The sequence below is a fragment of the Sapajus apella genome, unplaced genomic scaffold (genome assembly GCF_009761245.1).
Source record: "Sapajus apella isolate SASKATOON/1434 unplaced genomic scaffold, GSC_monkey_1.0 scaffold99, whole genome shotgun sequence".
Classification (NCBI taxonomy): Eukaryota; Metazoa; Chordata; class Mammalia; order Primates; family Cebidae; genus Sapajus; species Sapajus apella.
Window position 1 is genome coordinate 576,940 of NW_022437039.1, and position 27,854 is coordinate 604,793.

General features: G+C 50.0%; 1 protein-coding gene and 1 long non-coding RNA gene across 4 annotated transcripts in view; one reads left to right on the forward strand and one right to left on the reverse strand.

Moving 5' to 3' along the window:
* Positions 1 to 27,854, reverse strand: part of NLRC3 (NLR family CARD domain containing 3) — a 41,043-nt gene that overhangs the window by 6,670 nt on the left and 6,519 nt on the right. For 2 of the 3 annotated variants that reach the window (XM_032257964.1, XM_032257962.1), the window contains exons 2-15: positions 22,131 to 22,212; positions 20,521 to 20,582; positions 20,069 to 20,270; positions 18,219 to 19,968; positions 16,959 to 17,045; positions 13,763 to 13,846; positions 13,103 to 13,186; positions 9,774 to 9,857; positions 7,544 to 7,627; positions 5,704 to 5,787; positions 4,977 to 5,060; positions 4,427 to 4,510; positions 3,954 to 4,037; positions 3,427 to 3,510 (exon numbers count right to left, since the gene is read on the reverse strand). In XM_032257964.1, the coding sequence (XP_032113855.1) occupies positions 3,427 to 3,510; positions 3,954 to 4,037; positions 4,427 to 4,510; positions 4,977 to 5,060; positions 5,704 to 5,787; positions 7,544 to 7,627; positions 9,774 to 9,857; positions 13,103 to 13,186; positions 13,763 to 13,846; positions 16,959 to 17,045; positions 18,219 to 19,968; positions 20,069 to 20,270; positions 20,521 to 20,535 (2,810 nt within the window). In that variant the 5' untranslated portion in view covers positions 20,536 to 20,582; positions 22,131 to 22,212. The remainder of the gene's footprint in view (positions 1 to 3,426; positions 3,511 to 3,953; positions 4,038 to 4,426; positions 4,511 to 4,976; positions 5,061 to 5,703; positions 5,788 to 7,543; positions 7,628 to 9,773; positions 9,858 to 13,102; positions 13,187 to 13,762; positions 13,847 to 16,958; positions 17,046 to 18,218; positions 19,969 to 20,068; positions 20,271 to 20,520; positions 20,583 to 22,130; positions 22,213 to 27,854) is intronic. The other variant, XM_032257963.1, reaches the window with a different exon arrangement.
* LOC116536265 lies at positions 1,759 to 2,911 on the forward strand. The gene is made up of 2 exons (XR_004262556.1): positions 1,759 to 2,075; positions 2,139 to 2,911. It is a non-coding gene; the product is annotated as an uncharacterized LOC116536265 (long non-coding RNA).

Below are 27,854 nucleotides of genomic sequence, written 5' to 3' on the forward strand. Positions count from 1 at the left end.
ACCTCTGCCACCCGGTTTTAAGCCATTCTCTGCCTCAGCCTCCCGAGTAGCTGGGATTACAGGCCCCCGCCACCATGCCTGGCTAATTTTTTGTCCTGTAGTAGAGACGGGGTTTCACCATCTTGGCCAGGCTTGTCTTGAACTCCTGACCTCGTGAGCCACCCACCTCAGCCTCCCAAAGTGCTGGCGTGAGCCACCGCACCTGGCCCCAGCTAATGTTTTTATTCTTTGATAGAGATGAGGTCTCATTATGTTGCCCACGCTGGTCTTGAACTCCTGGGCTCAAGCAATCCTACGTCGGCATCCCAAATTGCTGGGATTACAACCGTGAGCCACCACGCCCGATCTCCTTGGCCATTCTTGCTAATTAGGGTTTTATGTCATTTTTTCCCTTCTAAATTGGAGGAAAATAGCAGGCCCTGGAGCTCAAGTGCATGTTAGTATATTTAAGGCTAAGAGCTGTTTTCATTCATTATTTTAACAGACATTTGAGTGTGGCAGGGTGTGGTGGCTCACGCCTTTAATCCCAGCACTTTGGGAGGCTGAGGTGGGTGGCTCACTTGAGGTCAGGAGTTTGAAACCAGCCTGGCCAACATGGTGAAACCCCATCTCTACTAAAAATTCTAAAATTAACCAGGAATGGTGGAGGGCGCCTGTAGTCCCAGCTACTAGGAAGGCTAAGGAAGAATAGCTTGAACCTAGGAGGTAGAGGTTGCAGTGAGCCAAGATCATGCCACTGCACTCCAGCCTGGGCAACAGAGTAAGACTGTCTCAAAAAAAAAAAAAAAAATATTTGAGTGTGTCTCGTGTGCTAGGTGTTGTGCAAGGCAGCAGGCCCAAGTCACTCTCTTGAAGTTCAGGTGGGAAGATGTGATTAAATGAGCAGTTACATCAGGCCAAGTGCAGGTTGCAGGGAAAACCCAAGCGGCGTCTCCCACCCCAGGGTGGTCACAGAAGGCTCCCCAGAAGAAATAGGTCAAAACCCAAAGTGGAGAGCAGGCCTGGCTCAGCTAAACAAATTGAATTCAGTTATTGGGGGAGTGAGAAACTAGCCCAGGGAGGGACAAAGAAGGAGATTTGAGTGGTCCCAGAAGCCACCCAGAGGGCCTATATGTACTTTACTCTGCAGGCCCTGGGCAGCCATTCAAGGTTGGCACCCAAGACGGGGACAGAGCTGTGTTCTGAAAAGGTCTCTGGCCAGAAGCGTGAGAGGATGGACTGAAGTGGAGGCTGCCACGGGGATGGAGGTGAGCAGTGCTGATGGCCTGGGTGGTTGCAGTGGAGCAGAGGGAGTCGGGTGGGTGGCAGGGACACAGAGGGGATCCAACAGGACTTAACAGTGAATAGGAAGCAGGAGGTGGCCAGACACAGTGGCTCACACCTGTAATCCCAGGTCTTTGGGAGGCCAAGATGGGAGGATTGCTTGAGCCCAGGAGTTCAAGACCAGCCTGGGCAGCATAGTAAGGCCCCATCTCTTAAAAAAAATTGTACATATTTTAAAAAATAAATTATAGGCCAGGTGCAGTGGCTCATGCCTGTAATTCCAGCACTTTGGGAGGCTGAGGCGGGAGGATCACTTAAAGATCAGGAGGTCTAGACCAGCCTGACCAACACAGTGAAACCCATCTCTACTAAAACACACGCACACACACAAATTAGCCAGGCATGGTGTTGGACATCTGTAATCCCAGCTACTTGGGAGGCTAAGGCAGGAGAATTGCTTGAACCCAGGAGGGAGAGGTTGCAGTGAGCTGAGATCACGCCATTGCACTCTAGTCAGGGCGACAGAACGAGACTCTATCTCAAAAATAAAATAATAAAAATGATAGGAAAGGAGGTGGGAGGTGAGAGTGAAGGCATTTCTAGCTTGCATAGTTGGTTCCATTCATGAGATGGGGAACCAAGAAGCAGGTTTTTGGGAGAGAGAATGTAGGGAACCTGCACCCCTGCGAAACCCTGAGTGGAGGTGCTGTGGGAGTGTGGAAGCTCAGGTCCAGGACTCAGGAGAGAAGTGAGACCCCAAAGGGGACTTGGGGAAGAGGTGTGGACGTGCATGTCTGGGGCTCAGGAGAGAGGTGAGACCCTGAGGGGAGGTGCAGAGGGGGTGTGGATGTGCAGGTCCACGGCTCAGGAGAGAGGCCTGGGACACAGATATGAGAGTCGTTGGGACTTTGAAGGTCACTGGAGCCCTCGGAGAGGAGAGCTCCCAGAAGAGAGACGTCAGGCAAGGGAAGATGACATAGGACAGATCCCTGAGGAGGACTGTGCTGAAGAGGTAAGCAGAAGAAAGGAGGGCAAGGCCCAGCCAGAGAGGACATCCTGGAAGCTGAAGGAGAAGAAATGCTCAAGGAGAAAGGCCGATGAGGCTCCAAGGTTTAAACCTAGAGTTCCTACACGCCCCAGCGATTCCACTCCCGGGTATATCCACCCAGGAGTAGGAAAGCTCATGTCCACACAGAAACTGGAGCCCCAATGTCCACAGCAGCACTGTTCCTAACAGCTACGGAGGAACAACCCAATGTCCAGCAACTGATGAACGAAGAAATTACAGCTGTCTACCCATACAGTGGGTATCATTCAGCCTTACAAAGGAAGGACATACTGACACAGGCTACATCATGGATGAACCTTGAAAATCTGACACCAGATGAAAGACACCAGCCACAAAAGGCTACGTGTTGTGGGATTCCATTTTTGGCCACATGTTACACAATTTCATTTATATGAAATGTCCAGGGTGGGAAGATCATGGAGATGGTGGATTAGTGGTTGCCAGGGTTGGGGAAAAGGAGAATGGGTAGTGAGTGCTGATGGGGACAGGGGTTCTTTTTGGGGTGATAGAAATGTAAAATTGATTGTGATCGTTGCATCACGGAATACACCAGAAACCAGTGAATTATACACTAAGTGGGTGGATCTTCTGGCTTGAAGATTATATCTCACAGCTGTCGTATATATGTATATATGCACATATATATATATATATATATATTTGGAGATGGAGTCTTGCTCTGTCACCCAGGCTGGAGTGCTGTGACATGATCTCAGTTCACTGCAACCTGTGCCTCATGGGTTCTCCTGCCTCAGCCTCCCGAGTAGCTAGGATTGCAGGCATGCGCCACCACACCCGATTAATTTTTGTATTTTTAGTAGAGACAGGGTTTCGCCGTTTGGCCAGGCTCATCTTGAACTCCTGACCAGGTGATCCACCTGCCTCAGCCTCCCAAAGTGCTGGGATTACAGGCGTGAGCCTCCATCCCCAGCTAATGTATTTAAAAGGCAGGTGGATCAAGGACTGAAATGTGCCCGCTGGCCTTAGGGAAGAGGAGGCTGTGTGCCAAGCGTTACTGAATTGAGCCTCTGCCTGGTGGGCACCAAGTTTTCAGATTCCTCTGCCCCCCACAGCCCCTGGTCAGGCCAACTTACTCTAGGCTGGTGAGGCTCCTGTTGAGCTGTAATGCTTGTCCTAGTGCCTGGGCAGCGCCAGCCTGGATGAAGTTCCACTGCAGGCTGGACAGACACAGACACATGTGACTGCGTGGCTCTGGGGCAGAGCTAAGGGGGCTTTGATGGCGGGGTCGGAATCCCTGCAGGATGTGGCAGGAGAATTCCTGCAACCCCCACCCAGGCTTAGTCCCCAGAGGTTCACGTGTACTCCCTGGTTAGCCATGGTCAGAGGGCCGGGGACTAAGCAAGGAAAGACACTGCAAAATGGCCCCTGCATGAAACCCCATGGGCACCTGGAGGCCCGGCTGTGACTACCTCTTAACACGTGTCTGTCTGTGGATCAGGAGAACACAGGATGGGACACAGCCTGCTGGCAGCAGGGCAGCCCCCGAGACCTTTGCAGGGGGTGCCCCCAAACCAGGCTTGGCCTGTACATTGTTGTTTTGGGTGGAGCCCCTCAGCTCTGCAGAAGGGATACACAACAGGGTGGAAAGCTGCAGACTCACTGAAGGGAGGTGAGGGCGCGGTTTTCTCTCACTGCCACTGCAATGGCCTGGGCACCCTGGTCGTGGAGGAGGTTGGCTGTCAGGCTAGGAGGAAAGGAACAGGAGCAAGTGAGCCAAGGGGGCTGACTGTGAAGCCTCTGGTCCTTGGTCACCAGGGACTCTATGGCTTGATGCCAGGTCACACTGCCAGGACGTGGGGGAGCTTCCTGGGGATGCGCTGTCCAGTGGCATGGCCCCATCCTCATCCATCCCCACCAGGTGAGGCAGATGGTGTCACACCAGCCTCACCCTCGTGCCATTTACACTATGAGAGTGGGGGACTTGCCACCCGATGCCAGATTCCTGGCTGTGCCCTCCCCAGCCAGCTCTTTCTCCAACCCTGTGATGTGGCGAGGGTGCCCGTCAGCCCAGGGTCAGTGTGGGTGTGACCATGGAATGAACAGCCTTCAGAGGCACAGGCCCCCACCACGTACTCCAGGTTTTTCAGGGTGCTGTTGGCACGGAGGGCACGCGCGATGGCCTGGGCTCCCTCGGGACTGATGGAGTTTTCTCGAAGGCTGAAACAAAAGACCTGAGCTTCTAATCGGGCAGAGGAGGCATCTGGCAGAGCCAAGCCCAGGTGTTTAGGCTTCTCAAAGCCCAAGACACCGCAGGTGGGGGACGTAGGGTTCTGTACAGTCTAGGCTGAGGTCTGAAGGAGTCGATGCCAGCTAACCAGTGCTGGGCCAGCCAGGCGCCCCTGCTGTAGGACCATCTACAGTACAGGGAGTGGACAGGACAACAGGGCCCCAGAGGTACAAGGGGACAGGGGGCTGAGCCTGTATCTGTGAAGAGAGTGGCAGAAAGAGCCACTGAGGGTAGCAGCTGTCCCCTGCACCCCAAGAGAGCAGGAAGAGGGCCAGGCTGCCAGGAAGGCTTCCTCAGCCATAGATTTCCCTGAGACAGGCTTCCCAGCACCAAGTCCCTGCAGACAGGCACCCAATCAAAGAAACACCCTGGTCAGAGAGGGCAGCCAGGACCTACCTGAGGCTGAGGAGGGCCTGGTTGGTGCAGAGGGCCCCCATCAGTGCTGTCACTCCCGTGTCACTGATGGAATTGCTCTGCAGGCTGTGGACGGAGGAGAAGGCGCCCTGGGTGTGGCCGTCCCAGGACCCAGAGGGAGCTGCCCTGTCCAGTCTGGGACAGGAGGCACTAGGTTCAACAGGGAGTTGGGGGCCCCAGGGACAGTGGTACCCACACTGCTCCTTTCCTCATCCCTCTTTACTCTCCCATCCCCCCCACCTTCTAGCCCCTGCCAGGTCAGGGCACGTGGGTTCAGCACAACAAGCCCCCAAATTCAAACCCTCCCTTGATGTGGCTGGACCCAGACAGCCTCGGAGCAGGGTGTGTTGGGTCTGCAGCCCCCAGAGGGAGTGGCACAGCAGGTTCCCCAAGTGTGGGTGCAGCACTGAGCTCTCCTGCCCCCCACCAAAGCTGCTGCAGCTGACTACCTCTCCAGCCACTTATGCTGGCTTCTCAAGTGCACTTGGAACTCATCATTCCAAACACTCGAGACCCTGCCCCAGCCCCCACTGTCTAGGGAAATGGAGTTGGTGGGGCAGGGGAGACTGAGGACAGTGTGTGCCCAGGGTTGGTGCTGACAGGGAAATGGCCCTGGAGGACAGCCATTTTTCAGGACTGCCAGCCTGCCATCTACTGAAAGGAGAATCCAGGGGGAATTGTCACCCTGGCAGGGGTCAGGTGGACTCACTCCAGGCTCTCCAGGCCCTGGTTCACCTTCAGGGCCTCAGCCAGGGCCTTGGCACCTCCATCACCAATACTATTACTGGAGAGCCTGCAAGAGAAGGGATATGGATGAGCCAACACCCGGGAACTGCCAGGCAGGGCTAGGTGGAGGGATCAGGGTCAGGGAAGCCCTCATGGGAGGGTTGGCCCTGTTGTCTCTAGGGTGGCCAGTGCAGTTTGTTCTGCCTGAGGCCTGTTGGCTGTAGTCTCTGCAGGTGAACCACCTGTTGCCTGTAAAACATCAGAGTAGCAAAGTCCTCCCTGACTCCCTGGCAAGGAGGGTCAGCCCTTTAGTGATAAGTATTTTGGGGACTTTTTGTGAATATGGTGAGGAAATGTTTTCTTCTACCTTCTCAGGTTCACCCAATCCTGGGAATCTCCATTCTCCTGAGCTTAGTGCTTTTGGAGTCCAAAGCCAGCTAACCAGTACCCACACGTCCATCCATCCACTCACCCATCAGTTTATCCATTCACCCACCCACTCATTTATAAATCCATCTATCCATTCTTCGAGTCATTTATCCATATAGCCCCCTACCCACCCACGCACTTACCCATTCATCCTCTCATCTACCCATCCACTCATCAGTCCACTCACCTATCAGTTTGTTTATCCATCCACTCATCTACCCATCCATCCATTTGTCCATCTGTCTGTCCACTCACCCATTCATCCACTCATTCAGCCATGTGTCCATCCACTTATCTACCCACACATCCATTTATCCATCCATTCACCCACCCACCCATTCATCCACTCATTCATTCAACCATTCATCTATCCACTCACCTGTTGATCCATCCACTCATCCATTTATCCATCCATTCACCCACCCATCCATCCATCCATCCACCCATTCAGCCATCCATTTATCCACTCATCTACCCATTCATCCATTCATTCACATACCCACCCATCCATCCCTCCATCCATCCACTCACTCATTCATCTACTCATTCGTTCACCCATCCATTCATCCGTTCATCAGTCCACTCACCCATCAACTCATCCATTCATCCACTTATCCATCCATCCATCCATCCTTCCACTCATCCATCCATCCATTCAACCATCCACCCATCTATCCATCCATCCATTAATTAAACCATCTATCCATTCATCCATCCATCCACTCACCCATTCATTCATTCACACACCCTCTTATCCACCTACCCACCCATCCATCCATCCACCCACTCATCCATTTATACATTCATCCATCCATCCATCTACCCACTCATCCATCCATCTACCCACCCATCCATCCATTCACCCATCCATCAATCCACTCACCCATCAGTTCATTTATCCATCCACTCATCTACCCACCCATCCATCCATTTGCCCATCTACAGTCCATACATTCATCCATCTATCTATCCATTCACTCAGCCATTCATCCACTCATTCATTCAACCATCCATCTATCTATCCATTCACCCATCCATCAAGCCACTCATCCATCCATCTACTCATCCATTTATCCATTCTGTCACCCATCCACCTGCCTACCCATCCACCCCTACCCACCCATCCATCCATTCACCCACCCATACATCCACTTTACATCCATCCATCTATCTATCCACTTATCCATCCATCAGCTCATCAGTTTATCCATTCATTCACCTATTCACCCTTCCATCTATTCATCCACCTATCCATCAGTCCATTTACCCACCCACCCATCCATTTATTTAACAATCCATCCATCCATTCATCCATCCACTCCCAGGCTCAAAAATATTTGTGCTGGGTCAGGCATTGTGCTGGGCACTGAGTGTGGCCCTTTTATATGTCTCACATGAGCTCCTTCAGACTCCTATTCTGCTTCAAGGCATCTGCCATCCACTGGGCTCCTGTGGGCCCAATGCCATTCTTCTGCAGGCTGTGGGAGAAGAGAGCGATCTTTCAGGAAGGCTGGTCACAGCCATTCCCAGCCCAAGGACAGTTCAGGTTCAAGGTCAGGGACAACTAGGGTGCCCTCTTCATTTACTGCAGCAGGTTGGAGGGGGTGTCTCTAGAAGGGTCTTTGGACTGTTGCCTAAGTGATGATAATAGACCGACATTACGATGTGAGAGAGTAAGGGGTCAGGGCAGCTGGGCCTCCCTTGCAAGGGGCTAGAAAGCAGAGATCAGCAGGTGCTGATAATGCCCACCAACCTCCTGAGTTGGGACCTCCATGGACAAGTCTCTCTGGCCCCTCCCTCACCAGTCTGCCTCCCATCCAGACCAGCAGGCTGCCTCCCACCCCTCCCTAGGGAGACCCTGGCTTAGGTTCCTCTTCTGAAAAATGTACTTCCTCTTGTAGTAAATCTGGTGGATTTACAGGAGAAACACTGTCCTCATTCCACAGGACAGACAGGCAGAACCTCTCCTGTGTGAGGCTCAATACAAATCTAAAAAAATGGCAATTTTTCTGGTTCCAGAAAGGAAAGAGACTCTCTACCAACCCCCATTTTCTTAGAGCACTCCCTGAGAAAACGAGGTTGCAAATGCTGCCTCTGTCCCTTTAAGATGAATGTAAATCTTTTTAAAACCCTCTGGCCAGTTTCACAGCCTGGGAATATCTTTTCTTCTTTTTTCTTTTTCTTTTTTTTTAAATGACTACTGCAGTAGGGAATGTCTTTTGTAAGGGTTTGGAGTCATCTCTTTGAAATGTAAATATTAAGGAAAATAGAGTCCCTTTCTCCCTGCCTTCGTGGGAATTAGGTTAGGCACCTGGCTTGAAGCTGTAAAGTACCTGTGTGTCATAAAGATAAAAGAAGTTTTACTTTTCCTTTGGATAAAGGCAATTAGGGACCACAAATGGCCACTCCAATTATCTGGTGTATCTAGGATGAACGGCAAATGGTGCTGCCTGGCCCTCTTGCCTGAGGAGGAGGGTCCTATCTGCTTGGTTCTAGCTCATGCCTGTAATCCTATCACTTTGGGAGGCCGAGGTGGGTGGATCACCTGAGGTCAGGAGTTCAAGACCAGCCTGGCCATTATGGTAAAACCCCATCTTTAAAAAAAAAAAAAAGAAAGAAAAGAAAACTTTGTGTCTTTACGCTCTTGTTGATGGGTTGCCTCTGATGCACCTTGCAGTCAGTTTAATGTTTATTCAATAATAAAATTGTTGTTTTCTGTCCTACATTTTTGGAGAGGATTTTCTGGGTTGGCAGGAGGTATCTCATATCTATCTATCTATCTATCTAGATAGATAGATAGATAGATAGATAGATAGATAGATAGATTTGAGATATATATATATATATATATATATTTGAGACGGAGTCTCACTCTGTCGCCCAGGCTGGAGTGCAGTGGTGTGATCTCGGCTCATTGCAACCTCTGCTTCTTAGGTTCAAGCGATTCTCCTGCCTCAGCCTCCCAAGTAGCTGGGATTACAGGCACATGCCACCACACCTGGCTAATTATTCATATTTTTAGTAGAACGGGGTTTCCCCATGTTAGCCAGGATGGTCTTGATCTCCTGACCTTGTGATCCGCCCGCCTCGGCTTCCCAAAGTGCTGAGATTACAGGCGTGAGCCACCGCACCCAGCCTATTTTATTTTATATTTTAATTTTATTTTTTGAGACAGTCTTTCTGTTGCCCAGGCTGGAGTGCAGTGGCATGACGCGAGCTCACTGCAACCTCTACCTCCCGGGTTCAAGTGATTCTCTCACTTCAGCTTCCCAAGTAGCTGGGACTACAGGTTTGTGCCATCATGCCTGGTTATTTTATTTATTTATTTTTTTATTTATTTTAGTAGAGACGGTGTTTCACCATTTTGGCCAGACTGGTTTCAAACTACTGACCCACCTTGGCCTCCCAAGGTGCCCGGCCAGGAGGTTTTATTTTTAATTATTTCCCCAACACCTGCTCTCTCAAAAGCAGAGGGCATCAGGTTTTCCAGGGGCCATCCAGACAGGTCAGAAGGCCTCAGGTCCTAGCCCCATCCATTCTTCCTAGGAGCCAATAGGCAGAGAGATCCTTGAAGGAGGAGGGAAAGGTAGAAGGGGAGGGATAGGGGGAGATGTGTCCACTCACTGCAGCACGGAGAGGGTCCGGTTGGAGGTGAAGGCCTCAGCCATGGACCTGGCACCATCATCCCTGATGGTGTTGCCCTGGAGGCTGCAGAGACAAGAAGAGGCACATCACTGATGGAGCAGAAGCTGGAACCCAGGGGCTTGAACCCTCTCCGCAGTGGGGGCACCTCTATGGAGCAAGGTACCCCAGAGTCACTGATGCCCAAGAGGGGACATCAGCCAACTTGAGTGAGAAGGAACTCTGACCACTATGTGCCCTCACTGCCCACCATGCTGGGAGAGCAGTTGGCCCTTTGCCCCACTGCCTGCGGCTTAGGTTTTTCTTTGGTTTGCTGAGTGTTTGCTGGCCAGCTAGGAACAAGGTGCTCTCTGAATAACCACAAGAAGGTCATCAATGGTCCTCATTATAGTGGAAAGACACAGGATCCAAGTGTTGGTGAGAATACGGAGAAACTGCAACCCTCACACTGCTGGTAGGAATGCAGAATGGTCCGGTCTCCATGGAACATGGTCTGGCAGGTCCTTAAAAGGTTAAACACAGGGTGACCATGTGACCCAGCAATTCCATTCCTCAGTATATACTCAAAAAAATTGAAAACAGGCACGGGAAGACTTGTTTACCAATGCTCACAGCAGCGTTATTCATATAACCAAATACTATTGCTTAGCATTATTGAATAGCATTATTCATATAACCAGCAGCATTATTCATATAACCAAAAGGTAGAAACAGCCCAAATGGCCATCATCGGATGAATGGATCAACACATCAGGGTCTGTCCATCCCATGGAGTATGTATGATTCAGCCTTAAAATGGAGGTAAGACGCCGTTGCAGCAGCTCACAGTTTTAATCCCAACACTTTGGGAGGCTGAGGCAGGTGGATCACTTGAGGTCAGCAGTTCGAGACCAGCCTGGCCAACATGGTGAAACCCCATCTCTACTAAAAATACAAAAATTAGCTGGGCATTGTGGCACAAGCCTGTAATCCCAGCTACTCGGGGAGCTGAGACAGGAGAATCGCTTGAACTCGGGAGGTGGAGGTTGAGTGAGCCGAGATACTGCCACTGCCCTCCAGTTTGGGTGACAAAGTGAGACATCTCAAAAAAATAAAGTAGCTGGGTGTGGTGTCTCACATCTGTAATCCCAGCACTTTGGGAGCCTGAGGAGGGCGAATCACCTGAGGTCGGGAGTTCGAGACCAGCCTGATCAACATGGAGAAACCACATATCTACTAAAAATAAAAAATTAGCCGAGAGTGGTGGCACATACCTGTATCTAGCTATTCGGGAGGCTGAGGCGAGAATTGCTTGAACCCAGGAGGTGGAGGTTGCAGTGAGCCAAGATGACAGCATTGCACTCCAGCCTGGGCAGCAAGAGCAAAACTCTGTCTCAATAATAATAATAACAATAAGTTAAAATGGAAGGAAGCATTGGCACATGGTACCACATGGATGAAGTTTAAAAAATCATGCTCAAGGAAGAAAGACAAACACCAAAGGCCAGACTCTATAAATCTATTTACATAAATGTCCAGGATAGGTAAATCCTTAGAGACAGGAAGCTGATTAGTGGTTGCCAGGGACTGGGGAAAAGGGATAATGGGAAGTGACTGCTTATGGGTATGAGGTCTCCTTTTGGGGTGCTGAAATATTCTGGAACTAGACAGAGGTGATTGGTGGCACAACACTGTGAATGTACTAAATGCCACTGAACTGTATACTTTAAAACAATCAGGTTTTTTGTTTTTGTTTTTTTTGAGATGGAGTCTTGCTCTGTTGCCCAGGCTGGAGTGCGGTGGTGTGATCTCGGCTCACTGCAACCTCCGCCTCCTGGGCTCAACTCAACCTCAGCTTCCTGAGTAGCTAGGACCACAGGCACCTGCCATCGTGCCTGGTTAATTTTTCTTTTTCTTTTCTTTTTTTTTTTTTTTTAAGTAGAGACATGGTTTTACCATGTTGGTCAGGCTGGTCTTGAAATTCTGACCTCAAGTGATCCACCTGCCTTGGCCTCTCAAAGTGCTGGGATTATAGGCATCAGCCTCTGAGACAGTTTTATCTTACATGAATTTCACTCTAATAAAAATAAATGAATGAAAACACAGAACAGAAAAGTAGTACCCACTCAACTAAGGATAGATGCAACCATAGGCTCTTAAAGGAGACATAACAGGCTGGGCGTGGTGACTCATGCCTGTAATCCCAGCAGTTTGGGATGCCGAGGTGGGTGAATCGCTTGAGTGCAGGAGTTCGAGACCAGCCTGGCTTACATGGTGAAATCCCATCTCTACTAAAAATACAAAAAAAAAGCCAGGTGTGGTGGCACGCACCCGTAGTCCCAGCTACTTGGGAGGCTGAGGCAGGAGAATTGCTTGAACCCAGGAGGCAGAGTTTGCAGTCAGCCGAGATTGAACCACTGCACTCCAGCCTGGGGACAGGGCAAGTTTCCATCTCAAAAATAAAAAGGAGACATAACAAGCCACATCACACCATAGGCACCTTCTGGAAAGTGGGCTTTTGGCCGGGCGTGGTGGCTCACACCTGTAATCCAAGCACCCTGGAGGCCAAGGCAGGCGGATCACCTGAGGTCAGGAGTTCAAGACCAGCATGACCAACATGGTGAAACCCCGTCTTTAAAAAAGAAAAAAAAAAAAAAGAAAGTGGGCTTTTTATGTCCTGGAAAATACCGCAAGGGAAAATTTTGACACCATGGCCTTGGGGATTTCCTCTTCATTGCAGCACAGGAGGTTTCCCTAACAGATGATTTTGCCCTTCCATCTCTACATACTGCTCCCTGATGTCTCCTCTGTCCCCTCCTCAGCCCACACACAAGGTCAAAGTCTAGGGAAGATCTGGAGCCTGGAAACTTGCTTAAGGCACAAGATCCCCAGCACCCAATGGGATGGGAGCCGGTATCCCATGACTGCCATCTTTGTTTGTTTTGAGACGGAGTTTCGCTCTGTCACCCAGGCTGGAGTGCAGTGGCGTGATTCTGGCTCACAGCAACCTCTGCTTCCCAGGTTCAAGAGATTCTCCTGCCTCATCCTCCGACTTCCTGGGATTACAGGCACCTGCCACCATGCCCAGCTAATTTTTGTATTTTAGTAGAGACAGGGCTTCACCATGTTGGCCAGGCTGGTCTCAAACTCCTGACCCCAAGCGATCCACCCGCCTCGTCCTCCCAAAGTGTTGGTATTACAGGCATGAGCCACCACGCCTGGCCCCATGCCCACCATCGTGAATCACCTCCCACTCTCATACGTTGCGCCTGAGGAGCGGGTTTTCTGGGCCCTCTCTTGGGGTCACAAGACAGGGAGCAGGTGACACATACTTCAGAGAGGTCAGAGTGCGGTTGATCTTCAGAGCATCTGCGAGTCCCTTGGCCCCTTGTGGTCCAATGGAGTTACTGCGGAGGCTGAAGGAAGAAAGAAAGAGATGCCTTCGTCTGTCTCCCATTGAGGGAAGGGGAAACAGGAACTGCATTGACCTTGAAATCCATGATGCTCTAAGGGAATGTATGAGGGCCTAGGATCTCATGTTTGGTGGAACCAGGGCAGAGATCCTTATATGAACACGGAAGGAATTTCCCCAAGACTATCCCAAGTGTTGGGGAAAGAAAACAGGACCTGATGGACTAGTGGGCTTGGGCCAAGTGTGGAGATGAGAATGATGGCCCCAGGTGCAGGGCCAAACATCTGGTTCTTCCCTGGCTGGAGCCCAGCAACTGAGGAGCCATGGTTCTGCTCGCTGTCCTTCCTGGGCACTAAGGTGTGGGCTCCCTGTGTTTTACTCCCACAGGAGTCTTAGAACCTGCTCCACATGAAGTATGAGTATTATGTCCAGATGCCACCCAGGGGCTGAATCATGGGAATCAGGGAAGGACAGACAGGTAAGACCCCAGTCATTTAATAGAGGGGAGGGGACTTTGCAAGAAGCCTCACAACTCTTCTGGTTCCAATGGTGAAAGTCCAGCCTTGGTTGTCCTACTTACTCCAGAGAGGTCAGACTTCTGTTGACCAGGAGGGATCTGGCCAGAGCTTTGGCCCCTTTGTTACTGATCTGGTTCTCCGCCAGGCTGCCCAAGGAGAGGGAGCAAGTGGTTATTTCGGGCATGCACATCTCATGGCCCTTTCTCAATGCTATGCCCATGATTGATCCTCTAGGCCTCCCCATATCATCAGGGTCTGGACATAGGTGGAGATGAGGTGATCCCTGGAGCAGAATGCCAGGTACTGCAGAGCCCCTGAGCCTGGGCACCGTAGGGCCAGAGTGGGAGGACCGAGCCTCACAATGGCAAAGGGTCCCAGGAAAAAGTTTTGCCAGAATCCAGCACAACAGCTTCTATACTAACACCACAGCAAAGAAAATGGATATCTCAGAAGCCTAATGCAGATCACAGCCAGTGGTGTGCTGGTAAACTAGCCCTCAGGAAAAACAACATTTAGAAAGCTGGGGTGTGCATGGTGGCTCACCCCTATATAATCCCAGTACTTTGGGAGGCCAGGGTAGGAGCATCACTTAAAACCAGGAGTTTGAGACCAGCCTGGGCAACATAGGAAGATCCTGTCTCTACAAAAAATAATAATAATAAAAATTAGCCAGATATGGTGGCTTGCCTATAGTCTAAGCTACTTGGGAGGCTGAGGAAGGAGGATTTAGCCCAGAAGGTTGAGGCTGCAATGAGCCATGATCATGGCACTGCACTCCAGCCTGGGCAACACAGCGAGACCATGTCTCAAAACAAAAAACATAAACGCACAAAACAAATGCTATCAAACTGATTTGTAGCATCTGCCAGTTTCCATGGTGTAAATACTCCCACCATGCCCAGCTAATTTTTTTTTGTATTTTTAGTAGAAAAGGGGTTTCACCATGTTAGCCAGGATGGTCTTGATCTCCTGACCTCATGATACACCCAAAGTACTGAGATTACAGGGGTTGAGCCACAACGCGTAGCCTCCCCCTGGACTTTTATGGTATTTTCTAAGTTGTGTTTAACTTATAGGTCAAATAGGGATGTAGCATTGAGGATCAACTACAGAGAGGTAAAGAAGAGCATGTGGGCAGAGAAGAAATTTTTAGCTTCATTCGGAATAATTCACTTTTATTTTTATTTTTAGTAAAGATGGCCTCTTGCTATGTTTCCCAGGTTGATCTTGAACTCCTGGCCTCAAAGAGTCCTCCCATCTTCACCTTCCAAACTGCTAGGCTTATAAGAAGAAGCCGCTGTGCCTGGTCTCTAAATAATTTCTGAGCTTTACCTAGCCTCCTTTAAGCAAAACTAAAAGTTGGCTACTTTATCATGTGCTAAAAATGCTCGAGGCTCTCACAAAGGAAAAAATACTAACAATGAGAATTTGTCATTCCTTTTCTTTTTCTTTCTTTTTTTTTTTTCCTTTTAATAGAGATAGGGTTTCACCATGTTGGTCAGGAGGCTGGTCTCAAACTCCTGACCTGTGATCCACCCACCTCGGCCTCCCAAAGTGCTGGGATTACAGGCGTGAGACACCGTGCCTGGACTTTTTTTTCCTTTTGAGACAGACTGTTGCTCTGTTGCCTAGGCTGGAGTGCAGTAGTGCAATCTTGGCTCGCTGCAGCCTCTGCCTCCCTGACTCAGCAGTTCTACTGCCTTAACCTCCTGAGTAGCATGGATTACACAGACACACCACCATACCCGGCTAATTTTTGTATTTTTAGTAGAGATGGGGTTTCACCAGTTTGAACAGTCTGGTCTCAAACTCCTGACTTCAAGTGATTCGTCTCCCACAGTGCTGCGATTAAGCCGTGAGCCATCATACCTGGCCTAGATATCCTTTTAACCCCATTTTTACCCTCTTTAGACACAGAAATGACTTGTTCAAACTCACACAGAGCCTACACCTCTAACCGCACTCCCCAGTGATTTATTTTTGTTCCTGAATCAGTCTAAATTGCCATTAACTCAGATAAAGATTATTTTAGAACCCAGAGGCTTATATGAGAACGAAGAATTACCCCCTGGGGCCAGGTGCAGTGGCTCACACCTGTAATCCCAGCATTTCAGGAGGCTGAGGCAGATGGATCACCTGAGATCAGGAGTGTGAGACCAACCTGACCAACATAGTGAAACCCCACCTCTACTAAAAATACAAAAATCAGCCAGGTGTGGTGGTGGGCGCCTGTAATCCCAGCTACTCAGGAGGCTGAGGCAGGAGAATTCCTTGAACCCGAGAGGTGGAGTTTGCAGTTAGCCAAGATCATACCACTGCTCTCTAGCCTGGGTGATAGAGCAGGACTCTGTCTCAAAAAAAAAAAGACCCTTTGGGTCCTCTTCTCCAAACTCACCTCCCTAAGTCTCCAAAAGCCACCTTTAGAGGATCAGTCACATCGATTCAACCACAAACCCCAGGTGCGTTTAGTTTCTCAGATCCGGGAATGTTATTCCAGGAGAGATTTCATAAGCACACAGCATAGGAACTTTTTGTCTAATTGCAACATTAAAGATGCAGTTTTCAGTTTATATTGATTTAGAATTAAACTTGAAACTAAATTTTAATTAAATTTTAAATGTAAAATTTTCAATTTAAATTAAAATTGCAATCCTGGGCCAGCGTGGTGGCTCATGCCTGTAATCCAAGCACTTTGGGAAGTCAAGGTGTGTGGATCCCCTGAGGTCAGGAGTTCAAGGCCAGCCTGGCCAAGATGGTGAAACCCCATCTTTACTAAAATACAAAAGTTAGCCAGGCCTGGTGGTGCAGGCCTGTAATCTCAGCTACTCGGGAGGCTGAGGCAGGAGAATTGCACCACTGCACTTCAGCCTGGGCGACAGAGCAAGACTCTGTCTTAGGGGGAAAAAAAATGCAATCCTGTGCCTACAATGCTATTGGATAGCAAACTTGGAGAGGCGCTTAGAGAACATCATGCCTGCTGTTACGTCAGCACACGTAGTGCTGTAGAAACCCCTGCCCATGCATGACGGGGTCCAGTCCTTGCCAGATCACCTCCCTCTTCCTGCTGATGAAGTACCTGAGGCACTCTGGCATTTTCTGGAACTCGGCAGAAACAAGCAGGCTACATCTGGAGCCACATGCTCCAAAGACACCTCTCCATGGCAGCACTGCTGGCTAGCTGAGCAGAAGGTGATGGGAAGAGGGTTCCATACCCCACATGACCATGGGCACCCTGGGGGTCCCCTGGCTCTGTGTTACCTGATCTTCTGAATGCGACAGTCCTTCCCACTCAGCACGCTGCCCAGCAGCTCCATCACAGGGTCCTGGAACTGGTTGGTGTCCAGCCTGGCCAAAGGGAGCTGTGACAATGAGTATCCCACCGCCCAGAACCTCTGCCTCTCTCTATCCCATGCAGTGCCATTACCGCAGCTCTGAAATCTGTGCACAGCCCCAGTGCTCAGACCTTTCCCGTGAGAGTGAACGGGAGGCTCGGTGCCCATGAGATTTGAGATTCCTACGCAGAAAGACATCTTCCATGGGCTGTCGTTCTCACCACCCCATATACCACCTGCCTTGAGGGACACCTGGATGACCCTCAGCCTGCATCCTTTCCTCCCTACTCACTAAGGTCCAGAGTGGCAGGTGGGGGACGGGCTGAGAACATTCAGTGGGTACAGCTTCTGTCAGACTGGATGGTTTTGACAGGGTTATGAATTGAATTGTGTCCCTCCCCCAAAAGATATGAAGTCCTAACCCCTAGTGCCCCAAGTATGTGGCTTTATTGAGAAATGGGGTCATTGTGGATGTGCTTTGTTAAGGTGGGGTCATGATGGAGTGGGGTGGGGCTGTAATTGGGTATGACGGTGTCTTTTTAAGAGAAAACAGCACTGGCCAGGTGCGGTGGCTCACGCCCATAATCCCAGCATTTTGGGAGGCTGAGGTAGGTGGATACCTGAGGTGAGGAGTTCGAGACCAGCCTGGCCAACATGGTGAAACCCCACCTCTGCTGAAAATAAAAAAATTAGGCATGGTGGCGGGCTCCTGTAATCCCAGCTACTCGGGAGGCTGAGGCAGGAGAATCAATTGAACCCAGGAGGCAAAGTTTGCAGTGAGCTGAGGTCAGGCCACTGTACTCCAGTCTGGGTGGCAGAGCAAGACTCCATCTCAAAAAAGAGAGCACAGCACCATGTGGAGACAGACACAGGGAGAAGATGGCCATGAGACGGGACAGAGATTGAAGTAACGCAGCCTTAAGCCAAGGTGCCAGAAGCTAGAGCGGAAGGAAGGAACGTCTCCTACACATTTCAGAGAGGGTGTGGCCCTCCTGGCACCTTGATTTGAGACTTCTGGCCTCTAGAACTGCAAGAAAACACACTTTAGTTGTTTTAAGCCACCAAGTTCATGGTTCTCTGTTACGGCAGCCTTAGGAGACTGATTGATAGAGAAGCACGGTGGTGGGGAAGGGATGCTCTCTCCTTTGCCCCTCCCCCAGCCCCTGACCCCTGCCTTGGCGCCCACCTGAGCTTCCGGCAGTAGAGCAGCTGGGGCAGCAGGCTCTGAAGGACGCCCTGGCTGAGGTTCAAGGACAGGTTGGCCTCCTGGGCACAGGCGTCAGACACCTGCAGGAGGTAGGCCAGGGCGGCACGGTGCGCGGGGCCAGTCAGCCCAGCCAGGGCCCCACTCTCCATGGCCTCCTCCACGCTGCGGGCCAGCTCCGTGTGCTGCAGCTCCTGCAGGCAGTGCAGAATGTTGATGGCCCGTGCACAGACGGCGGCATCAGGGCGCAGGCAGCCCTGCAGGAGCTCAGCCACCTGAGTCCGGTAGGCCTGGTGCTCGCCTTGGGCCAGCAGAGAGCCGGCCAGGAGGGCGTTGACCCTCGGAGACAAGAGGCCAGAGAGGAAGCGCAGGAACACGTCCAGCCTCCCGTCCTCCACCTGCATGGCCCTCTGGGCTGCACTCCTGAAATGCGTGAGGAAGCCCAGCCTAGGCCAGGACACACCACTCTCGGTGAAGAGGTCGAAGATGGCCCTCCTGGATGCGCCATAGTAATATGCGGCTGCCACAAACTCCTGCAGGGACAGGTGGGTGAAGCAGTAGGCTACCGAGGATGTCAGCGTCTCCTCCCGCTGCAGGAAGCAGCTGCACAGGGCGCCCTGCAGCAGAGCGAGGTCCACCCCAAACACCTTCATGTCTTGCTCATAAAACACGTACTTCTTCTTGAGCAGCCCGTGGAAGGCCAGCCGACCCAGTGTCCCCACCATCTTGCGGCCACTGTGGGCCATCTGCTCGATACGAGGGCTTGCCTTGCCCTTCTCCTGCCCCTCCCCACTGAGGGCCATCCTAAGATACCATGAGTAGAGCTCACACAGGGTCCTTGGGGACCACAGCTCTTTGTCCTGGGGCCCCGTCCTGCTGCGCCACAGGTGGCCCAGCGCCACCCCCGTGAGTTTGCAGAAGGCTGGGACGGTGCACATCAGGTACAGGGCCCTATCAGCCTGCACTTGGCTCAGCACCCAGTCCAGGAGAGCCTGGTCCTCGGGGAACATCTGCTCCAAACACACCTTGATCTCCTCTTCACTAAAGCCCCGGATCTGAGTCATCCGGTCCACCAGGCCCCCCGGGATCTGGCCTGATGCACTGGGACGGGAGGTGATCCAGACAGAAACTTCTGGAAAGAGGTTGCCGCGGATGATGTTGGTGATCAGGTGGTCCACCGGGATCTCCTTCTTGGGGTCCGTGCAGGCCACGGTGTTGGAGAAGTCCAGAGGAGTCCTGCACTCGTCCAAGCCGTCCAGGATCAGGAGGGCCCTGGCTGGGGCTGCCACTGCCAGGCTGGGTTCCCTGACATGTGGGAAGATGGAGCGGACAAGTCGGTCAGCGCACAGCTTCTCGTGGGTGTTGAGATCCCGGAAGGTCAGAGGCAGCACCAGCGAGAAGTCCTTGCCAACCTGCCCGCAGGCCCAGAGGCGGACGAAGTGCCTCACCAGGGTTGTCTTGCCCATGCCGGCCACCCCGATGGTGATGGAGACTCGGGGTGGGACAGACACCCGAGAGAGAGGCAGGAAGAGCCGGTCCAGGGCTACAGTCCTGGCGGGACACCCACCCCCACGGGTGGCCTCCACCTGAGTAAAGTCGTGCTCCCTCAGCTGCAGGTCCGTCAGGCCCTCCACCAGCAAGAGGGAGGGCAGCCTGTGCAAGGGGCCGCCCAGATCTGGGCCGCCTCCCGCCCTGCTCAGCAGGGCCTCACGGTGCCTCTGCATCCTGGAGTCTGCGGGACAGAGGCCAGCAGGGAGGGCGGGTAAGAGAAGAGTGGGTGCAGACGGCCCAGGTATCCCCCACCCCATGTCTGCCTCCCAAGCCAGTCCTACCATTGCTGTGGGGCCCCAGTGGGGAGTCTGGCGTCCTGTCTGGGGCCTGTGGGGCCTGCAAGCCTTGACTGCCTTTCCCTGCCAACAGATCCATGAGGGCTTTCACCTGCTCGGCTGGGGAGCCCGTGCCGTGGCCCTGGCTGGCCTCCCTGCCGGTGTGCACCTCCTGCTTCCTCATGGAGTCGGGGATTACCTCCAGGAGCTGTGAAGAGACGGCCTGAACCTGCTGCCTGCCATGCCAGCAGCCTGGGACAGGTGAGCAAGCCCCTAGGAATGGGGCCAGGGATCCCCTCTTCCTCCTTCCCCAGCCTTTGCGTGGTCCACTGGCCTGGCCTCTGAGAATGGGCTGGAAGGGCCACTTGTTTCTGGATGGTGGCAGTGATCACACAAATACAGGGGGCCAGTAGATGAGAACTGGGGCCCTGGCCTCGCACCCCTGTCCTGCCACTTACCAGCTGGGTGACCATGGGCAGGCTGAGTCATCTCTCTGCATCTTGGTGTCTTCATTTGTGACCTGGAAATGGTGATGAGGTTAAAAGTAAGTTCGCTCAAAAGGAGGGAGGAATGAAAGAAGCCACTCTGTTGGAACATGTGGGAAAAAGAGAAAAAAAAAGAAAAGCCACTCTAGGAATGCTACACTATGTGATTTGATTCTGACTTAAGATTCTGGAGAAGGCAAAAGGATGGAGACAGGAAGACAGTGAAAGAAAGGGTCAGTGGGGGCCAGGGGTTGGGGAGGAGGGATGAATTGGTGGAGCACGGACGATTCCTAGGGCAGTGACACCACTCTGCAGGGCACTATAGTGGTAGGTCCGTGTCATTATCATGATACATTTGTCCAGACCCACAGAATGTATGACTCCCAAGAGTGAGTGAGCCCATGGCTGGGCACAGTGGCTCACACCTGTAATCAACACTTTGGGAGGCTGAGGTGGTAGATCGCTTGAGCCCAGGAGTTTGAGACCAGCTTGGGCAACATAGTGAGAACCCATCTCTAAAAATGTTTTTTAACATTAGCTGAGTGTAGGGTGTGTGCCTGTAGTCCTAGCTACTTGAGAGGCCAAGGCAGCAGGATTGCTTGAGCCCAGGAGGTCGAAGCTGCAGTGAGCCATGGTCACATCATGGCACTCCAGCCTGGGGAACAGAGCAAGACCCCATCTCTAAGGGAAAAAAAGAGAAAGAAACCTCTTAACTCTTCTTGCCACTGAATTAAAGAAAAAAAAGAAAAAACAAAAAAACGAATGAGCCAGAGTATAAACTATGGGTATTGGGTGATGGTGACATGTCTGTATAGGTTTATTGATTGTAATCAATGGACCACCGTGGCAGGGGACAGTGATAGTGGCAGAGTCTGGGTGGGGGCAGGGATGGGGTGCATGGGAAGTCTCTGCACATTCCCATCAATTTTTCTGTAAGCCTTGCCTGGTGCGGTGGCTCATGCATGTAATCCCAGCACTTTGGGAGGCCAAGGTGGGCACATCACTTGAGGTCAGGAGTTTGAGACCAGCCTGGCAGATATGGTGAGACACCATAAATACTAAAAATACAAAAATTAGCCAGGCATGGTGGTGGGTGCCTGTAATCCCAGCTGCTCGGGAGGCTGAGGCATGAGAATCACTTGAACCTGAGAGGTGGAACCTGCAGTGAGCCGAGATCACCCAACTGCACTGCAGCCGGGAGGACAGAGCAAGACTCTGTGAGCCTAAAATTGCTCTACAAGGTAAAGCTTATTAATTAGAAAAAGGAAATAGAAGAAAGAAGGAGGAGGAGTCAAAAAAGAGAAAATGCTAGTTCTCAGAGCAGCTGTTTTTCTTACTACGTTCCTGGGGTCTCCTGGGATCTCCTGGGAGCCCAGAAGCTCCTGGCATCCCAGCAGCGCTGTCCACCCTCTGCTGCTGGGGTTGGTGATGCAGAGATGCTGAGAGGCAAAGCCAAGGCCCCCCATTCCTCTTTTCCTCCTTGTTCCCAAGGCTGGTCCCTCTCCGCCTCTACAGCCCTGCCACAGCCAAGGTGGACACTGAGGCCCCAAGCTTGTCCCCACCCACCCTGCTCCCCTCCTCACCGGGCGCCCTGGCCACAGCAGCCCCTCCAGCAGGGCCCCAGGAACTCAATGGATGGGGCCCAGCCCTCCGTCGTCCACAGTTCTAGGAGGAAAAAACACAATGTAGTCAGCAGAGGTGACGGCCCGTTGCTGCTGATGGCAGCCCTGCATTCACAATAACCCCAGGTATTGTCACTGCATGGAGAAGCAGGTCAGACCCCAGCTGTCCACAGGGCATTTCCCTGGTTCTCTGTGTTTAGCTTAAGAGCTTGTCGTCCGGCCAGGCGAGGTGGCTCACACTAGTAATCCCAGCACTTTGGGAGGCTGAGAAGGGTAGATCACCCGAGGTTAGGAGTTCAAGACCAGCCTGGCCAACAGGGTGAAACCCCATCTCTACTAATAATATAGAAATGAGCCGGGTGTGTTGGTGGGTGCCTGTAATCCCAGCTACTTGGGAGGCTAAGGCACGAGAATCCCTTGAACCTGGGAGGTAGAAGTTGCAGTGAACCAAGATCATGCCACTGCACTCCAGCCTGGGTGACAGAGCGAGACTCCGTCTCAAAAAAAAGCTTTCTGTCTGCAGCCCTGGCATTCAGCAGGCTCCCCGACTTTGGATTTACAGTGAGGAGCCTGGCGTTTTAACACAGGTGATGCTTTTTACCTGGAAAATGCTAAAAGAAACTTAGCAATAAGTAAAAGAGCATTTTTTCAGGCATTCGGATCACGATGTTGAAGAGGTAAGGAGTGTGACGAATTCGAGGTTGATGGCACTCAGGCCAGCTGAACTAATCTGGAACATTAGGAGCAGACCAGGGCAAGGCCAGTCTCCTTATGCTGCCCCAAATCCTATTGGCTCTTCCCATTCTTGTATTCTTCTAAATATCAAAACCAAGAGGGATAAAAAAGATGGGATTTTGGGCTAGGCACAGGGGCTCATGCCTGCCATCCCAGCACTTTGGGAGGCTGAGGTAGGAGGATCACTTGAACCCAGGAGTTTGAGACCAGCCTGGGCAAAGTAGTGAGAACCTGGCTCTACAAAATAAAAATTTTAAAATTAACGGGGCGTGGTGCTGCATGCCTGTAGTCCCAGCCACCCGGTAGGTTGAGGTGAGAGGACTGCTTGAACCTGGGAGGTTGATGCTGCAATGAGCTAAGGTTGCGCCATTTCACTCCGGCCTGGGCAAAAAAGTCAGACCCTGTCTCAGAAATAAAAAAGATGGGATTTGGATTGACATTGCCTTGTGTGTATGGGTTCATATGGGTAATTTGAGGTCCTTCTTTAGATCCTTTGGTAAAACTTTTTCTCATCTCGATCTTGCCAGTTCCTTTTTTGTATCTAGGTATTTAAAAAAAATTTTTTATTTTTTTAGACGGAGTCTCATTCTGTTGCCAGGCTGGAGTGTAGTGGCACGATCTCAGCTCTCTACTAAAATGTAAAAATTAGCCATGCATGGTGGTGCATGACTGTAATCCCAGCTATTGGGGAGAGAATCGCTTGAATGTGGGAGGTAGAGGCTACAGTGAGATCGTGCCACTGCACTCCAACCTGGGTGACAGAGTGAGACTCTTATCTCAAAAAAAAAAAAAAAAGAGTTTTCAGAAGTGAAGAGATAAAAATTATTCTTGCTGAAGTAATTTGTTTTTTGTTTTTTGTTTTTTTGAGAAGGAGTTTCATTCTGTCACCCAGACTGGAGTGCAATGGTGCGATCTTGACTCACTGCAACCTCTGCCTCCTGGGTTCAATCGATTCTTCTGCCTCAGCCTCCAGAGTAGCTGGGACTACAGGCACTTGCCATCACGCCCAGCTAATTTTTTTTTTTTTTTTTTTTTTTTTTTTTTTTTTTTTTTAGATGGAGTTTCGCTCTCGCTCTCGTTGCCCAGGCTGGAGTGCAATGGCGCGATCTCGGCTCACCGCAACCTCCGTCTCCTGGGTTCAGGCAATTCTCCTGCCTCAGCCTCCTGAGTAGCTGGGATTACAGGCACGCACCACCATGCCCAGCTGATTTTTTGTATTTTTTTTTAGTAGAGACGGGGTTTCACCATGTTGACCAGGATGGTCTTGATCTCTTGACCTTGTGATCCACCCGCCTCGGCCTCCCAAAGTGCTGGGATTACAGGCGTGAGCCACCGCGCCCGGCCAATTTTTCTATTTTTAGTAGAGATGGGGTTTCACCATTTTGGCCAGGATGGTATTGATCTCTTGACCTCCCAAAGTGCTGGGATTACAGGTGTGAGCCACCGTGCCCAGCTTAAAATAGTTTTTGTTGTATGATGAATATCGTTGATATAAAAGATGATTGGGATTTTTGTTTAATTTATCTCATGTCTCATCAACATATTAAATATTCATGTTGGTTCTCCTCGTTTTCCAGCTAATTTTCTTCATATTTTCAAATTACTTCAGCACAGCTGGGCACAGTGGCTCATGTCTGTAATCCCAGGACTTTGGGAGGCCAAGGCAGGCAGATCGCTTAAGGTAGGAATAAACCCCATCTCTACTAAAAATGCAAAAGTTAGCTGGGTATGGTGGTGTGTGCCTGTAATCCTAGCTACTGGGGAGGTTGAGGCAGGAGAATCGCTTAAGAGGAGGTTTCAGTGAGTCAGGATCACACCACTGCACTCCAGCCTGGGCTACAGAGCAAGACTCCATCTCAAAAAACAAACAAACAAACAAAAACAAAATAACAAGTTACTTCAGCAAGAATAGTTTTTATTTCTTCATTTCTGAAAATTAAAACTTTTTTTTTTTTTTTTGAGGTAAGTGCAGTGGCACGATCTCACTGTAGCCTCTACCTCCCATTTTCAAGTGATTCTCCTGCCTCAGCCTCCCCAATAGCTGGGATTATAGGCATGCACCACCACACCTGGGTAATTTTTATATTTTTAGTAGAGACAGAGTTTTACCATGTTGGCCAGGCTGGTCTTGAACTCCTGACCTCAAGTGATCCACCTATCTTGGCCTCTCAAAGTGCTAGGATTTTAGGTATGAGTCACTGCACCCAGCCCAAAAACTCTCTCTTATTTTGAACAGTTTTACCACATTGGCCAGGCCTGCCTCTTCCCTGGAGCAGTGCAGTTGTTGAAGGCCTTCTTATTTTACTCCAGAATAGACCAGGAGTGGTTCTTGCCCAAACTGTTAGGTGTGATTTCTGTGACAGATTTCTGGTTTGCTTTCTTCTCTGATAGAGGAAGATTTCTTGTGTTCTATTACCATTCAAATACTATTATGTAATAGTTACTGAAGGCATACTGTGTTCTGGATATTCCGTTAAGCACTATATTTCCAAAATTTATTTCTCATAACTCTCAATACCATTATTTCTCCCATTTTACAGATGAGGACATGGAGGCTTAGAGAGGTTAAGTGATATGTTCACGGATACACAGCTGGGAAGTAGGAGTTGGGGTAGAAACCAAGTTCTCATTGACACCCATGCTTGTGCTGTATAATCTACTGCCCCTTATGGTAGTTCATACTTTTTTTTTTTTTTTTTTAAGACAGAGTCTCAAACTCCTGACATCAAGTGATCCACCCACCTTGACCTCCCAAAGTGCTGAGATTACAGGCATGAGCTGCCATGCCTGGCCACATTTTTAAAAAATGAGGAATATCTGTATTACTTTTTAGCATATATTGATATGCTTTTTAGCATATGACTTATTTCCCTTCATTTATTTATCCGGTAAATATTTATGGAGGGTGTGTTGTTTGTTCTAGGCCCTGGGGTTGTGAAGGCAACCAAGTTAGATCAAGTTCTTGTCCTGGGGTTTGACAGGTAAAGGATGATGACAATGAAAAGCAAAACAAAGGCCGGGCGCGGTGGCTCACGCCTGTAATCCCAGCACTTTGGGAGGCCGAGGCGGGTGGATCACGAGGTCAAAAGATCAAGACCATCCTGGTCAACATGGTGAAACCCTGTCTCTACTAAAACTACAGAAAATGAGCTGGGCATGGTGGCGTGTGCCTGTAATCCCAGCTACTCAGGAGGCTGAGGCAGGAGAATTGCCTGAACCCAGGAGGCGGAGGTTGCAGTGAGCCGAGATCGCGCCATTGCACTCCAGCCTGGGTAACGAGCGAAACTCTGTCTCAAAAAAAAAAAAAAAAAAAAAAAAAGAAAAGCAAAACAAGTCAATAAGTAAGGCAGTTTCTGCTGGTGATTAGTGCTGTGAGTGGAATAAACTGTGAGTGACAAAGAGGGCTGACATTCCAGGGGGAGGGGGAGCAGAGGCTGTCATTGGCAGCTGGGGAAGGCTGCTGTGAGAAGCCTCTGAGAAAAAGCAAAGTAGGAGCAGAGAGGGTGAGAAAGAGTCATGCAGAGAGCTAGGGAATGGGCATTTCAGGCCAAGGAAACAGCAAGTGCTTAGAGGAAATGTTGCTGGAGCAAGTGGGACAATCCCCTTGGGGCTGGGAGAGCCAGTCTCGGTTGTTGTAAGGAGTTTGGATTTGTTCTAAGTGTGGTGGAGAGGCACTGGAGGCAGTGACATGAACAATGGATATCAGATCTTTCCTGGAATCTGTGAGCTAAACTAAAGGATTTTCTGATATTGAACCAACCTTGTATTCTAGAATACAGTCTTCCATTTGTATTATAAATAGAAGATGTATATATTCCATGTATGTAAAAGACACCATGGACTAGCACAAGAATAGATACATAAGTCAATATAAGAGGATATAGAGGCTAGAAACAAATATATATTTATATTATTGAAATATTAAGGAGTTTGGTAATATGACAAAAATAGCATTTCAAATCAGTGAAAATGGCATTGGGGCAGTTGATCAGCCTATGAAAAATATTTTCCAGCTGTACTTCACATCAAACACAAAATTTATTTTCAGCTGGACTAAGGAGTTAAAATGGTAAACACAAAACCATAAAAGTGCAATAAGAAAATATGAGAGAATATTTAAAAATATTATTTGGGTACAGAAGGCTTTTTACAGTGATATGTAAAAGTCAGAAATCTCAGCCTGGGAAACATAGTGACACACTATCTCTACAAAAAAAAAAAAAAAATAGTTGGGCTGGTGGTGGACATCTGTGCCCTAGCTATGGGGAGGCTGAGGCAGGAGGACCCCTTGAGCCCAGGAGGCTGAGGCTGCAGTGAGCCATGATTGTGCCACTGCACTCCAGCTTGAGTGACAGAGCAAGACCCTGGCTAAAAAAAAAAGAGCAGAATTCATAAAAGGGGAAACCAGTAAATTTGCCTTAATTGAAATAAAATAATAGTTTGATATTAAATAATTAAAATATTTATAAGTAATAATAGATGCCATAAAGTTGAAAGAAAAACCATAAGCCAGGAGCCAACATTTGCAACATACATGAAAAAGTATGAATATCCTTAATACATAAAGAACTGTTATAAATCAATAAGTAACCAAATAGAATTATGAACCCCAAATGAAATAGCAAAAAGGACACAGATAATTCATAGAAGTATAAATGATCAAGATATTGAAAAGATGCTCAATCTCACTAAGGATCAAGAAAAAAAGAATAAGCTGTCATTTTTCATATGTCTCATTGGTGAATATTATAAGAACATAACAGACTGCATTGGTGAGAATAAGGAGGTAGTGGGAATCTTTTTTTTTTTTTTTTTTTAAACAGGTTTTAGGAGGCCGGGCGCAGTGGCTCAAGCCTGTAATCCCAGCACTTTGGGAGGCCGAGGCGGGTGGATCACGAGGTCAAGAGATCGAGACCATCCTGGTCAACATGGTGAAACCCCGTCTCTACC